This window comes from Papio anubis, chromosome 7 (assembly GCF_008728515.1).
Source record: "Papio anubis isolate 15944 chromosome 7, Panubis1.0, whole genome shotgun sequence".
Classification (NCBI taxonomy): Eukaryota; Metazoa; Chordata; class Mammalia; order Primates; family Cercopithecidae; genus Papio; species Papio anubis.
This window is the reverse complement of record NC_044982.1, coordinates 35735497-35751031: the sequence shown is the minus strand read 5'-3', so window position 1 is coordinate 35751031 and position 15535 is coordinate 35735497. Positions and strand designations below refer to the sequence as shown.

Sequence of the window (15535 nt, the reverse complement as noted above, 5' to 3'; positions counted from 1 at the left end):
CTGACACACAGTAAATGCTTACTAGTGCTGCTGTGACTATTCAAGGCCAGTTAGTTATGCTACACAATGTAGCCAGTCCTTTAACCTTATTAATTCAGTGGTATAAAATTAAAGTAGAAGAAAATGATTAAATGTAGAAATAAACTAGAGATAGTCTAAGTGTGCCATTGTGAAACTCATTAGTAAAAATAAAAAATATCTGATTCCCTAGTTTCTTACATAATGCTAATAGGAAAAACATTTTTTATTAACATCAATTAAGTGACAGGGATTTTAACATTATTTTGGCAGTAGTATGTCATATAACTTATCTTTTTTAGTCACATAACAAGTGATTGTTTTCATATGCCCTGTCATCATTAATCAAGTTCTTTGGTTATAACTGAATTTCATCAATAATGGTTTGTGATTACTGAGACAGGAAATATGTTTTAAGTTCAAACTAAGTCATTTTCTGTTGATCTCTTGTTTTGTACTTAATTTTTCTTTTTAAATTATAACTCATATCTTTAATTTATGACTAATATTTTAAGAAATGAAAACTACATACAAACTATATGGCAGAAAAATGTCCTGTGTTTTCTACCCTGTATTACTTTTAATGAAGTCCTTTTCTTTTGAGCCATTTAAACTTATTTCCTGTGTGATTCAATACTGTTATTATAGCATATTTTCTGTATCACTTAATGGATTACAAAGAATAGCCCGAGTGGAGAGGTTTGTGTTTACTTATTATTCTTTGTGCTTTTTTCTGAATTGTTTAACCTCTATTTCTCTGTGAAATTTATTTTAAATATAATGTTTGAGTCACTATTCTGTAAGCATGAAATAGGATCCTAATATAATATTGTGTTGGGAACCAAAGATAATCTTTAAAGAAACAATTATTTAAAGAAAAGTCAGATCTTTTCAATAAAAAATTTATGAGGGTTTGTGCTATACACATAAATTGAAGGTGTGTTATTTTGTACCCAAATATCATTGAGCATTAGATAGAAGATAAAGACCAGTAAACAGACAAGAAAATGCAAATTATAGTTTTTGTAATTTACTAAATAGAAGGACTCTCAAGTCTAATAAACTTAATTTTCTGATTTCCGAGTCCACATGGAAAGTTAGAAGCAGCAAATTAGTAGAAGGGATGGGTACTTATAGAAGCTGAAGTAATGACCGCAGAAGAAATACACAGCTAACCCTGAAAGAGGAGCTGTAATAGCTCTACAAGCCAAAGCAGGAAACCCAGCAGTGCGTGGTCATTAAATGCAGGGGCAGATTTCGTTTTAATTTTAATAGTGTTCAAGGACATCATAATAGCATAACTTAATACTGTATTAAAGTATAATGCTATACTCATTGTATATGTGGCTGACCTTGATTTCATTAACGAAAGATGTTCTTTACTGTGAAAAAAGCTTAGACATATATAAAACCGCATAGAAGGCGGCTCATGAAATACAGCAAAATAGGTTTGGCAAAATTATCTTCCTTTACAACAATATCAAGAAAAGAGGTGTTTATTGGTGAAGCAAATACATGTTTGTATATAGAATTCCCAAAACCAGCCCATGCCTGATTTTGTCAACTAGGAACAAACATTACAGTGTTTTTCTTTCTCTCAGCAGTGAGGTTCTGGGCATCAAACGGTTACATTTTCATACTACCTCTAATTACTGTCTTAATATTCTGGCAGGTCATTAAATCTGTGCCGGCCGGGCGCGGTGGCTCAAGCCTGTAATCCCAGCACTTTGGGAGGCTGAGACGGGCGGATCACAAGGTCAGGAGATCAAGACCATCCTGGCTAACCCGGTGAAACCCCGTCTCTACTAAAAAATACAAAAAACTAGCCGGGCGCGGTGGCGGGCGCCTGTAGTCCCAGCTACTCGGGAGGCTGAAGCAGGAGAATGGCGTAAACCCGGGAGGCGGAGCTTTCAGTGAGCTGAGATCCGGCCACTGCACTCCAGCCTGGGCAACTGAGTGAGACTCCGTCTCAAAAAAAAAAAAAAAAAAAAAATCTGTGCCTCAATTTCCTCAACTGTAAAACGGGAATAATAACCGTCTAGACCTGTCTCACAGTTAACTATCAGACTCCAATGAGCTTAACCTAATGAGTGTAGAAATGTGAAAATGCTTTATGTATTGTAGGTTCATTATATAAACAAAGACAGTGATGTCTTTCATATATAAGGATGTGTTCCCTCTCAAAAATGTCACTTCAAATATATGTGTTTATCACAACTGACCCTTTAGTAAGGGACTCTCCTGAAAGTAGATGCAAAATTGTATCTGAAGGGTTGATATCTTTCATCCCATTCACAAAGGGTTAAAAAGGATTAGAAATCACCTATAAAAGTAAGTAATACTTAAGTTATATTTGTTTGGCTGGTGGACTTGTGGAAAATATCAGTAAGGATATGCAAATTCTCTTTAACTCAAAGCTTAGCTAATAATTTTTTTTTTTTTCCTTGAGATGGAGTCTTGCTCCGTTGCCCAGGCTGGAGTACAGTGGCGTGATCTCGGCTCACTGCAACCTCCGGCTCCCGGGTTCAAGCGATTCTCCTGCCTCAGCCTCCCAAATAGCTGGGACTACCAGTGCCCGCCACCACACCTGGTTAATTTTTGTATTTTTAGTAGAGATGGGGTTTCACCATATTGGCCAGGCTGTTCTCGAACTCCTGACCTTATGATCCACCTACCTCGGCCTCCCAAAGTGCTGGGATTACACTGTGCCCGGCCATAGCTAATAATTTTGTTATTGTTTGCTCCAGTTCCTTGGCTTGTCAAAAAGTAGGCCAGTCCTTTAAAATGTTTTCACAGATGGAAATTATTTTAATTCAGAATTGATGCTTAGAAATTGAGCAGTGTTCTTTGGCTTCCCAGAAAATGACACTTAAAAACATTTATTTATTTACTCATTTATTTTTTGTTATTTCCAACAAGAATGAGCTTGAAAAGCATTTGTTGTTTCATTGGAAGAAAATCTTTGCATGTTGATGGTAGCATCATTCTTGGCTGACAAACTATGAAAGGGAAAAACTATTTAGATAAAGTGGATTTCATGCTTAGACTAATAAAACATTCCTTTTATAATGTTTTTGCAAAATTACTTGATTGTTTATGTCTTTATATAGTAATTTTGTTGTTAGGTAAAATCATTTTTGTCCTGAACATTACAATGTATTTCAGAATGTTTGCAGATGTCTTTTATTTTTCCAAGATGTATATATACTTGTTCGTTTCATACTGTTGTCATCTTTCTTAAGAATTTAATTTCCTAATAGCATTTTTTCTGATCTTTTTGAAGTACTAAATGCATATTTTTATTTACATGATCTTTCCAGATTTACTCCTTTTTCCCCCCACAATAAACATTTCTCACTGAAAAGAACATCTGAGCAATTTCCTCTGTCTAAATTTTTATCAATTTAATTGAAATTGAGCTATTGCAAGATGCCAGCATAGCAGTACATGACAACTAGAAAGTAACTTATTACATACAAATTCTTTTATAAATTAATCAGGTATATGATTGACATCATTTTTAATAGCATCTTTATCTGTATATATTTATATTCACAGCTTCCAATTTTTGAGATAGACTTTGGATAGCCATTACCTCCTACCTCATTAAATTTTGCTCTTTGGGCATCCCAGCCATTCTAGAAGTATATTAGTGCCTTTAATGCTTTCTCTGCTTTCATCCACAGAGTAAAACCAACTGATAGTAATTGTAATACTACTGTAAAAAATAAATAGTTGCACTAAAATAATTCATTTTAGAATGTGTAGCATTTTCGTTATCTCATTGAGATAAATGTGAAGCAACTCCTGAGGTAGGAGGTGTGTATTATGGATTAAACTTTCTTTGTTATCTTCAGGAACGGACCAGATCACAGCTGTCTAAAATGTCAGAGAATATTTTTGGTTTGTCCATGAATTGAACTTAGGCATTTAGTAAATGCTTAAACTTAATTGAGTGATTGCGTCAGTATAACTAAAGTAAAAAGCTAAATTACCTGAAGTGTCCTCTTATTTTTATTTTATTTTGTTTTGATTATTTTATTTTATTTTATTTTAGATGGAGTTTCACTCTTGTCACCCAGGCTGGAGTGCAGTGGCACGATCTTGGCTCACTGCAACTTCTGCCTCCTGGGTTCAAATGATTCTCCTGCCTCAGCCTCCCGAGTAGCTGGGATTACAGGCACCTGCCACCACACCTGCTAATTTTTATATTTTTAGTAGAGACAGGGCTTTGCCCTGTTGGCCAGGCTGGTCTCGAACTCCTGACATCAGGGAATCCACCCACCTCCGCCTCCCAAAGTGCTGGGATTATAGGTGTGAGCCACTGCGCCTGGCCTGAAGGTGCCTCTTAAACTTATTATGATCGTGAAGTCAGTGTTTTTAACACAAATAAATGAATAGAAAGTCGAGACGTGTAAGTTTGAAAAAATACATTTAAAAGTATATGACTCTCTGGATATATACCCTTGGAAGTATTTTATATGACTTGTCATTCACGGTTTTTGAATTGCTTGAATGTTTTTTCTTTTTTACCTCCACATGCATAAAGTTTAGTTGTCCTAGAGTGCTAATTTTTCACTCTCTGCATTTTATGCTCTTACTATTGAATTAATTTCATTCTTCTTTGTCAGAGATACTGGATTTTAAGCAGCGTCAAAATGTCAACTCCAAAAACAGTTTTTAAAATATTTTCTCCCTTCTCTCTGATTCCCTAGTTAAAAGATTAGATTTTTTGTTTTTCTTTTTTTTTTTGGTTTACTATTTTTCTTCTATAAAGTTAAATGATTCAAAAAGAGTTTATTACAATTGGATTCTGGAAGTGAATTTTTATCAAGTATGGCTATAACATATGTGACTGTGCTTACAGCAAATTATTTTAAGCTTTAAAGACACATTTTTCCTCCTTTGGCTGGAATAGAACTGGACCCCTACTCTACTGTATTCCAAATAGAGCTGTTCTGTAAGTAGCACATTCCCAGGGACATGGCTTAATCTTACATACTGTGACCATAAATTGTAGTGTGGCATTTTCCCTTGAATGTGTGATACTGTTAAAGCAGTTGCCATAGTAAACATTTTGAAAATTCTTGGAACAGTAGGTGTTTACCCCCTGAATATTATAAGAGACAACATAGACAGTAATCATAATTCCACTTTAACATTGTTCACTGGATGCCTAAACTTTCATCTTAATGTGTTTCCAAGACTGTTAAGAAAGTAAGTGATATAATATGCAGCTATTTTGCAGATAACAATATAAATGGTGTATTACTAGTAAAAAAAAAAAAAATTGTTTTCTGAAGAAACCAAGAAACATTTTGATTAAAAGTGGACACTGTAGTTTGTCTTTTCACTCCAGTACTATGGAATAATTAGCTTTTACTTAAGATTAACACCATGAAGTCTTCAGTAGAAGGAAGATAGTAAAGAAAACCATCTCCTATTTCTCTTCTTCCTATACTCAATATTCAGTGATTACATACTGCTTTTTTCCCCAAATCCTTCTGAATAATTTTGGTACATTTTATGGATTAAATTATCTTCTATAAATTATGTCTGGGTAAATTTTACTCTGCTATTTTGGTTGAAACAGTATCTACAACTAGAAAAAATGTTTGAAAGTCTCTTGATGTAGTTGGATTGACTTGTAAATTGAGCGTAGTAGTTTGTTACAAATAATGCTTTATAAATAATAGCATAATAGTTTGTAACAACTGTAGAAGAGAAATCTTTAATATAATATTCCACAAAATAATTCTTGAATTGAGTTTTTAAATAGTGAATTAAATTCCATAACCTGAGTTAAACCTTACTGATGTCTAAGAACTGTTAGCAGGTATACCAATTGCTCATCTCAGTTTTCATTTCTTCCCTCAATTGGCTTGTTTTCTTCTCTGCTTTGTTTCGTCCTTCATCCATTGATTGCCCTACCCTAATACATGTTTTCTCCTTTGTGGCAATGCTGATTGCATTTTCATTTCATTGAAGTCATGGTTGTCAGGAATTGGCAAAGTATGTAATGTGCCTTGTAGCTGTGGTAACAAAAAGGCAACCTTATCTGTCTAGATAAGTACTGCTCAAAACAACTTTGCGTGATGATGGAAATGTTCTATATCTGCACTGTCCAGTAATGGTAACAACTAGCTACATGTAGCAACTGAGCACTTGAAGTATGATTCATGAATCTCAAGAACTGAATTTTTAATTTTAATTTAAGTTTAAATAGCCACAGTTGTAGATGACCGGATTTAATCAGCATCTTTTGTTCTCATAGACCATATATAATTTTTGTATACATGGACTTTTACCCCACAAGTAAAGGAATTTAAAGGAAATTTCATGTTTGAAAAGAATGTTTCTGTGCTAACTTGTGTTTTTGTTCATATTTAGCATCAAAATGCCCTTTCTCAAAAGCAAAATGATTCCCAAATTATTTAGATCACACAGTTGTTTTGTTTTATATTTAAATGGGTGAAAATCATTTTACATTTTGCTTTAGAAACCTAAATCAGTTGATCGGTGTGGTTTTGTAAGATCTGTGTAGTTCTTCTAAGCCATTGTTGTGATGTTCTCATGTTGTATGCTTGGCTTTAGTACAAACTAAAAAGGTACAAACAATAAAGTACAAGCTTGTTAGATTAAGCTATGAGTTCCTGTGCTTGCCAATTTGCTGATATTTGCTTCCTAAAGTTGAGAGGACCAGAGCCAGGGGCATGGCGTTGAATAAAGTTTGATGGTAATGAAGTACCTTTATAGTAAGATATATTCATGCTCTGTTGAATTAACACACTGGTTTTGCAACTTCACAACCAGAGGTTTCATTTAATGCTGCCAAAATTATGGCACAGGGTACTGTGAGATAAACTTACTGCCTTACTCTTTGTCATCAGCAGTGAAATGTACTGTCTTTGCTGTTTTTACAATACTCATGAATGTAAGAAACTAATGCCCTATTCCCATTAGTGGAAACTAATCAATACTGTGCTTTTAAGGTTGACTTAATTAACGGGGCGGTAGAGGAATATGGGACCAAAATAAATGAAACTTTCAGGAAAAGATTTAAAACAACAGAGATCTTAAAAATAGGAAATTGAGGTTGAAGAGAAGATGGCAAGGCTAGATAATAAGTCAAAAACATTATTTTTAAAGAAACAATTATCTTTAAATAAATGACAGATACTTTTTGTGTATTGCCTGATAGGACAGATTGACAGTATACATGTGAAAACAGTTTGGATTAATTAGACAAGTTTACTTTACCCATGAGGGTGGGAAGTCATGGGAAAGCCAGGCTCAGCTGCTATTTACATCTTTGACCTAGGCTCCTGTTTGACCTAAGTCTGTCTTGATGCAGCAGCACAAGCCAGCGAGGAGGCAGTGTCATTTCGCCGCGAACGCAGCACATTTAGGCGCCAGGCAGTACGGCGCCGGCACAATGCAGGGAGTAACCCTACCCCTCCTACATTGCTCATCGGATCACCCCTAAGGTATGGTATTTTCAATTCCACCAAGTTTAGCATGCATGTAACAGCCCTTCTAATCTGTTCCGCCAGTCCCAAGAAAGCATTTGAAGAGCTTTGTTTTTCTTTTCCTTTCTGTTTCTTTCCTATACATTTAAGCCCTTTTTGGCTTTTTCTGCATGTGACCATGAGCCTGTTGCATTATGCATGCTTTATGTTGCACAATGATCAGATTGGTTTAGTCAATTTTAAGTTGCAGAATCACTTGAGGGCAGTTATAGGATGTATATAGTAGGTCTTAGTCAGCTTTCCTTTTTTTTTCTCTCACTTCGAATTAATAATAATGCAACATTTTCCCCAATATTTTGACATTATTTAATATAATATGAACAAATACAAACTGAGTGGTGAGCTTGTTGAGGAATAACAAATAATTCACTTAAACTTGATAAGCCAGTTTGTTTTATTTCACTAAAATATGATATATTTTATTTTATATTGCCTAAACTTGGTGCCTTTTATAATCACCAGGATCTGGTAAATGACAGAACCAACACATATAATTTATGTGAAGTGTGGTCAGTTGGAGAGAGATATATATTTATATGTATATCTTTATTAAATTTTTCAAGCTCTGTAGTATAGTAAACAAAAACATCATAACTTTTTCCAGTAGTCCTAAGAAAACATCCATTCGTAACATTATGGATAATTTTTCTTTAAAATTCTAGTAACTACTTTATTCTTAATTCCATCAAATCTGATGAATCCATGCCCTGAATTAGAAATATAAAAATCTATCCAAAAGACTTGGGCTTTAATTTATTTTAAGAATACAAAAACAGATATAAATACTTTTTTGGGGGGGGCGGGGGACGTTCTATTGCCCAGGTAGGAGTGCAGTGGCATGATCTTGGCTCACTGCAACCACCGCCATCCAAGTTCAAGTGATTCTCTTGGCTCAGCCTCCCAAGTAGCTGGGATTACAGGCGCATACCACCATGCCTGGCTAATTTTTGTATTATTGTAGAGACAGGGTTTTGCCATGTTGGCCAGGCTGGTCTTGAACTCCTGACCTTAAGTAATCCACCTGCCTTGGCCTCGCAAAGTGCTGGAATTACAGGCGTGAGCCACTGTGTTCTGCCCCAAAAATGGATATAAATACTTTACATATGCTTACTTAAGCAGTGCATATATTATACAAAATACTTTTATTAGCCTCTGTGTCCCAAAAGTACCATTTTACAAATTATTTTCCAGCTACATTTTAATTTCAAATTCAAAAGGAAGAGCATTTTAATGAAATAACTGCTATTAAGTACATGGTAGGTTGGAACAGATAAACTCCTCTTGTTAAAACCTTGTTCTTGAAACAAGCAAAATCCTGGTTTCTTTAAAATATTTTATTTCATACTCCCCTGAGATTTAAGACTTGCTTGTTTTCCTAGATTTTACATTACAGTCAAGAACTTTGTGTTTAATGAGGCACCCCTGGAATATCTCTGAATGTGCTGTGATTCTGGGGGCTGCCCAGTTCACAAATTGTTCATTACTCAATTAAAGCTCCTTTAAATTAAAAAATAAAAATAAAAAGTCTGGGCGCTCTGGCTCACGCTAATCCCAGAACTTTGGGAGGCGGAGGCGGGCAGATCACCTGAGGTCAAGAGTTTGAGACCAGCCAACATAGTGAAACCTTGTCTCTACCCCCCCCAAAAAAAAAAAAAATTAGCTGGGTGTGGTGGTGCGCGCCTGTAGTCCCAGCTACTCAGGGAGGCTGATGCAGGAGAATTGCCTGAACCCAGGAATTGGAGGTTGCAATGAGCCAAGATCATGCCACTGTACTCCGGCCTGGGTGACAGAGGGAGACTCCATCTCAAAAATAAAACAAAACAAAACAAAACTTCGTCTTTCATAGATCATGTTCCTAATTAATTCTTCAATAAGTCAAAATTCTATAAAAAGTAATGTGGATTAATTAAACCAATATTTAAAATATAAAAATGAGAAGACAATCAATTTAAAAGAAACGCTTGTTCTAGAAACCTTTTCTGAGCCCTTTGCTTTTTGTGAGCGTTCCTGTTCTTTTTCCTCTCTACCTTGCCTTTTCCTGCCTGAAGTAACTTTTCTTTCTGCTGATGGATTTGGGGCATAATCTCAACATGCAGAAAGAGCTCAGCATTTTAGTTTACTTTTTCTATTTTGTTTCTAACCTCTTCTTTTTGCCCCTTGAATAATACTTGCCAAAGGCAACTTTTTTGCTTTCTTACTCCATGTTTATATATCTTAAACTTTTTTTTTAACTTTTGCTTTTCAGTTTTTAAAAATTATTTCATTCTTTGCCACTAATGAGCCTGCTGGATACCACTTAGCAACATATGCAGACAAATTAGTTTTTTGTCCTCTACCAGGTGGAATATTAAAGAGCTGTGTTCTAACTCCAACCAGTCACCTACAATTTTCCTGTGTTTTTCTAGGGTTTGAAATACATTACCATTCAAATGAGGATGTTGTGTACTACCTTTTTTTTTTTTTTTTTTTAAGACGGAGTCTTGCTCAGTCCTCTAGGCTAGAGTGCAGTGGCACAATCTCGGCTCACTGCAACCTCTGCCTCCTGGGTTCAAGCCATTCTCCTGCCACAGCCTCCTGAGTAGCTGGGATTACAGGTGCCTGCCACCATGCCCAGATAATTTTTTGTATTTTTAGCAGAGATGGGGTTTCACCATGCTGGCCAAGCTGGTCTTGAGCTCCTGACCTCGTGATCCACCCCCCTGCCTTGGCCTCCCAAAGTGCTGGGATTACAGGCATGAGCCACCGCACCCAGCCCCTACTACTTATTTTTCAAGGGTTCACATTATAGTTTTTGAAAAGTAGTTGTCTAGTAATCAGCTTGTAGTTTTTGTTGAGGTTCCAGGATATTCCGAGTACAAGGTTACATATATCTTAAATAAGCTGACTTCATCATGGGTAAAGTACAATAACATTTTTTATTCATCTTTTGTAACTGTAAAAAAATTCAGGTAAAGAATATTGTGTTATTCGTCAGTGTGAGTTACAGAATAGTAATCTCATCTTTAAATAAATATAGGATGATATGGTCATTTAAAATTTGGAAAAATTGTCAAAAAGAAATGGAATAGATATGGCAACACTTTCATTGCAAGTGATATGTAAATACTAGTAAATATACTAATTTATTTTAAACTTTAATGAATAAGTAAGTGACCATCCAAAAGGCAACTTGGTAAAATATATGTCCCCAAGGATTGGGAGTGAATTATCAGTTTTCTTACAAAGAGAATTTGAATTTATTTTATAATGCTTATAAAAATATACTGTTTCAGAATTATTTTTTAAAGTTTTATTTGAAAAAATTGTTTGCTTTATAGGTATGTTTTGTTGGCCTTTGCTAATTCTTCCCAGTTAGTAGGCCTAAAAAAGACAAATATTTAAAATATTTATAATTCAAATATTAAGAGTTCTGCATTTATCCTAAATGTGTATCTTTTTAATTCTAGTTAATGGGCTGGAATGGAATGAAATCATCAGTGCATTTCGGGGAAGGGGAAAAACGCTTTAGTGTATTCTTAAATTTATTTTTTTAATACAAAATTTAAAAATCTGTAATAAAATAAGGTCATAGTAATAACTAAGAATTCATGATTAGGAATTCATAGGGGCCCCTTTGTGGTGCTCAGAAATGAATCCACCAAATATATTTTTTTGTACTTTATACAAAACAGTCATCTGGGTTTTTCTAGAATATAGAGATATATAAGAATTATGTAATCATACTCTTAGACTTTACATTTTAGTTGGAGAGACACATAGAAAGGTAACTAGCAGTATAAGCAGAATGTGTCAAGTGCCAATTAAGTGATACAGAAGAAGGAAAGACGAAGACCCAACTATTTTTCAGTCATTCATAGTAGAAATGTTAACAATTAAGATTGCATGTCAGTGGTGCTAGTGATAGCTGATAGTTTTAGACCTAAACTTCTGCCTTTTCTTTTGCAGTGTTATAAAATAGTTGCTACCCTTACTCCAACTGGTAGTTTTGACATAGAAGTGTAAAAAAAGATTTATTTGTACCATTATTAGTTTAGGATAAAGTGCAGCCCTCCAGGAATATGTTTTCTAACAAGTTATGTGAAAATTGTGGACTTTTTTATTTCTGTTAAAGGATTATAACAATAGGAATTCAAGAGACATCAACATTTATTTGTTATTTTCTCTTCCAAGCCATATTCCAGTCTCATTTACATGGATCCATCATTTTAGAAAATCTTTAAAATAATTGGGAAAGTAGTAATTTCTCAAAGGATATTAGGCCTAAGTTTGATAAAGTTTTTAAATATTTGGTATTTTGAGATTAAAATTTATTAGAAATTTTAATAAAAATTATCTAAATTAATTTAATAAAAATTATCTAAATTGATAGTAAAAAACCTGATGTTTCTAGTAACATGGATTTGTCTGATTTTATTTATTTATTTTTAATTCTGGAGTTGATTTTTATGCATTGTCTAATATCTTAAAAACCTTTTTGTATATTGGGTATACATTGTGCATCTCTGTGTTGAAGATGAGCATATACTCAAATACTTCATGCCAAAATACGTCCAACTGCCATATGGCAACTTGGCTTATGATGTCAAGTGAAAAAATTGATGGAAAAATTTGTTGAGTACCTATTTTGTAAAATTCTGTGTCTTCTGAACCTGAAGGGACACATGGTACCTGAACTATGAAAACATTTTTTTTAATAACAATGATAAACTTCTGAGCATTATCCAGGGGATGAAGAGTAGATAAAATTCATCTAGATTTACTTCTAACTTGTAATATTTACTACTAAAATATTTTTTTCTCAGTATTTTCTTCCTTGTGAAATTTGTCCTTTTTGGTAAGGTTTGTGGATAAGTTTAGATAGGTTCTGAGGAAGAGTAACATAAATTATATGTGTATGGAAGATAAAAAACTTACCTGATTATATTAGTTCCCAAGATTATCTGTTGATTTATTTCTATTCTACAAATATTCCAGTCTGAAGAAATTATTAAATACTTTTATCATTATGGCTTAAAAAATAATGCCAGTAAGGACTGACAACTCCACATTTTGTAAACTTAGTTTTTTCATATGTTGTGTGCATTCCTATCCTCTGCCTAGAATGTGTGCTTTCCATTGGTGAAATGAAGTACTGCAGGTTAATAGGACTTCCTGGGACGATGGAAATATTCTATGATCTGTTCTGTTCTATATGGTAGACACTAAGTACTTGCTACTGCCTGCTTTGGTAGCTATTAGCTCTGGTAGCACTAGGTATGTCATGTAGTTACTGAGCATTTGGAATATTAGCAAGACCAAGGAACTAAAATTTTAATTAATTTGGATAGTCACAGGCTACTGTATCAGACAGTGTAGTTCCAGAATATAGTCTATTATCATAACCACAGGCTTAAGATATATATATATATATATATATATATGTTTCAACATAGCCTTTTATTTCTTGGTCATTCCGCAATACATGAGTTTGTTTTATGTGTACCAGAGAAACAATTACATCGAATTCAAAGGATTAGAGAGATGTTGATACTCATGAAAAATGATAAAGCAACTGAGTAAGTCCATCCTAAGTAGGATTCTTTTATTCATTCTAGAGGTCTAATAATTTTAGTTGCAGAGTCTGGGATTGTTAAAGGTAAACTTCAATTGGCAGATTGCAGAGTTGCATTGAACATCATGTAGGGAATAATAATTATACTCAAAACATTTTTTCATGAGTTTTGTCAGTTTAAATTTGACTAAATATTATACTAAGAACATTAAAATTCATAGTATCATAAATAAAAATATGAAAGTATAAAATGAGTTAATGTAGTCTCTTAATTTAGATAATTTTTTATTAAAATTTCTAATAAGTAAATTTTAATCTCAAAATACCAAGTATTTAAAAATTTTATCAAACTTAGGCCTAATTTCCTTTGAGAAATTACTAGTTTCCCAATTATTTTAAAGATTTTCCAAATGATGGATCCATGTAAATGAGACTGGAATATGGTTTGGAAGAGGAAATAACAAAATTTGTTATGGGAATGTAACTACTACCTTGTATATAAAGCACGCCTTATTTCAGAAAGATGTAAGCTTTTTATAGATAACACTTTATATTAATTCTACTTCTGAGTGTATCCCATGGCCATTTGTATTTCACTTGGTTGAGTCAGCTTTTCTGGTTTTCTTGCACTAGTTTATGATTTTTTTTCATTCAAGATTGTTATTTTAGTTGCATTTGATAAAGATTATTTGGTTTTCAAGTGCATACAAACTTGTTTTATTGTGAGTTTGAGAGCTCAGAATATTTGAAAGAACAATTCTAGAGTTATTACAGGGCTATAAATAAAGTGCATATTTAGCTGAAATATAGGGCTTATCCATCGGGGACCAGCTGCAGCACACATATATTGAAAGTACTTATGATTCTTTTTTGCTGCTTTCTTTTTCCTTACAGTAGAATTTAGTTGGCTTGTGGTGGAAAAAAGTTGCAGATTAACCAATTTACATGTACATTTAATGTTGACTGCATTTGTCACTTCAAATCAAATTTATAAGGACCAGAAGATTTAAGTTGGCAGTGTAATCTGTGTATTTTACAAAGTTTGTTGGCTCTTTCTTAGGTTATGTTGAGAAAAAGTGCCTTTTTGAAATCAGTTTTCTATATTGACTTCAATCTAGGTATTGTTTTCTCTTTTCTTCCCTGTAATGTCTCCCCAATCCATGTTTTTTCCTAGCCTTCAAGATGGTCAGCAAGGCCAGCAGTCCACAGCCCAGGTCAAAGTCCAGTCCCGCCCCCCTTCCCAGGCTGCAGTGCTCAGTGCTAGTGCCTCCTTGCTGGTGAGAAATGGGAGTGTCCACTTAGAAGCATCACATGACAATGCATCTGCTGTAGGCGGTAGCAGTTTGCACGATGAACTTGGTATGCAGGCCTTATGTAATCTTGATGATACAAAAACTTTAATGCAGCAGATGATGGGTAACGATTACAGTTCTTTTTTGAGATAGCTTCATTTTGGAACTATGCATAGGAGTGCTTTTTATATAGGATTTGCCCTGTGTGTTAGGAAAATGTGACTTTTGCTTTTTCCTTTATGTTTCTCTCTACTCTTATTCTACATTTTCTTTTGGTCATGTCCATTTTTAATAGGTAGTTAAAGTGTTAATTATGTTCACACTCAATTCTGTTTTTCCCAGGCATTTGTACTATATAGGAGAAAACGTTGACTTTTTAAAAAAAGTTTCTTACTAAACTTTAATTTCTTTGAATATTTTGAATGTGCTTTAGGAAAGGGAAAAGTGCTTTCTAATTGTCTGCCACTATAGAATCTTTCTTTAAGATATTCTATTTTTCACACTATGTTCGTCATCTGTAGTAGGATTTATTTTAATTCAAAATACAGTACTCTGAGGACAACATGGCTCCGTACTAATGTCACATAATAACTTTATAAAGCTTATTTCTTGTTCTTGTCAATATATCTATAAACATATAAATTATTGAATAATTAATTCTCAGAGGTGTGGTATCGTTAAACATCAGTGATACATATCTACTCAAATGTCTGTGTTATGCATTATTTAAGGATGATACTTTATATTACTTTGGTTTCTGTGTCTCTGTGTAATCTAGCTTTCTTGTTCTCAGAATACAGGTTAGTAATGGTTTAAGTAAATAAAATCTAGTTATTCAGAAATATTCACTTGAAAGCATTTACTCATTGTGATTTTGTTTATTCATGTTATAATTGCTTTTTACTTATAAAGTTACTGTTTCAACTGGAAGGATATGAGGTATAAGTTGCCCAAATTAGGATTTCATAAAACTTTATATGCTACCTATTTATTGACTCTTTTTCTATTTTGTAAAAATGCTGAGTTGTAGAGAGGTATTAATAAGTATGTATGCATATTGATGAAAAGTGTCGTCTTCAGCAGATCTCACAGACACTTGAAAATGGTAAACTAAGATATTTATAACATTAGAATGTATGGTGATT

At 33.8% G+C, this 15535-nt stretch overlaps 1 protein-coding gene across 10 annotated transcripts in view; it reads left to right on the top strand.

Moving 5' to 3' along the window:
* PCNX1 (pecanex 1) overlaps positions 1–15535 on the top strand; it is a 203654-nt gene that overhangs the window by 69193 nt on the left and 118926 nt on the right. For 5 of the 10 annotated variants that reach the window (XM_003901999.4, XM_009211861.4, XM_009211863.4 and 2 more), the window contains 2 exons: positions 7373–7505; positions 14273–14457. The exons of 2 other annotated variants lie outside the window; for them this stretch is intronic. In XM_003901999.4, coding sequence (XP_003902048.3) covers positions 7373–7505; positions 14273–14457 — 318 coding nt within the window. The remainder of the gene's footprint in view (positions 1–7372; positions 7506–14272; positions 14458–15535) is intronic. 3 more of the 10 variants (XM_009211865.4, XM_009211864.4, XM_017961304.3) reach the window with 2 other exon arrangements.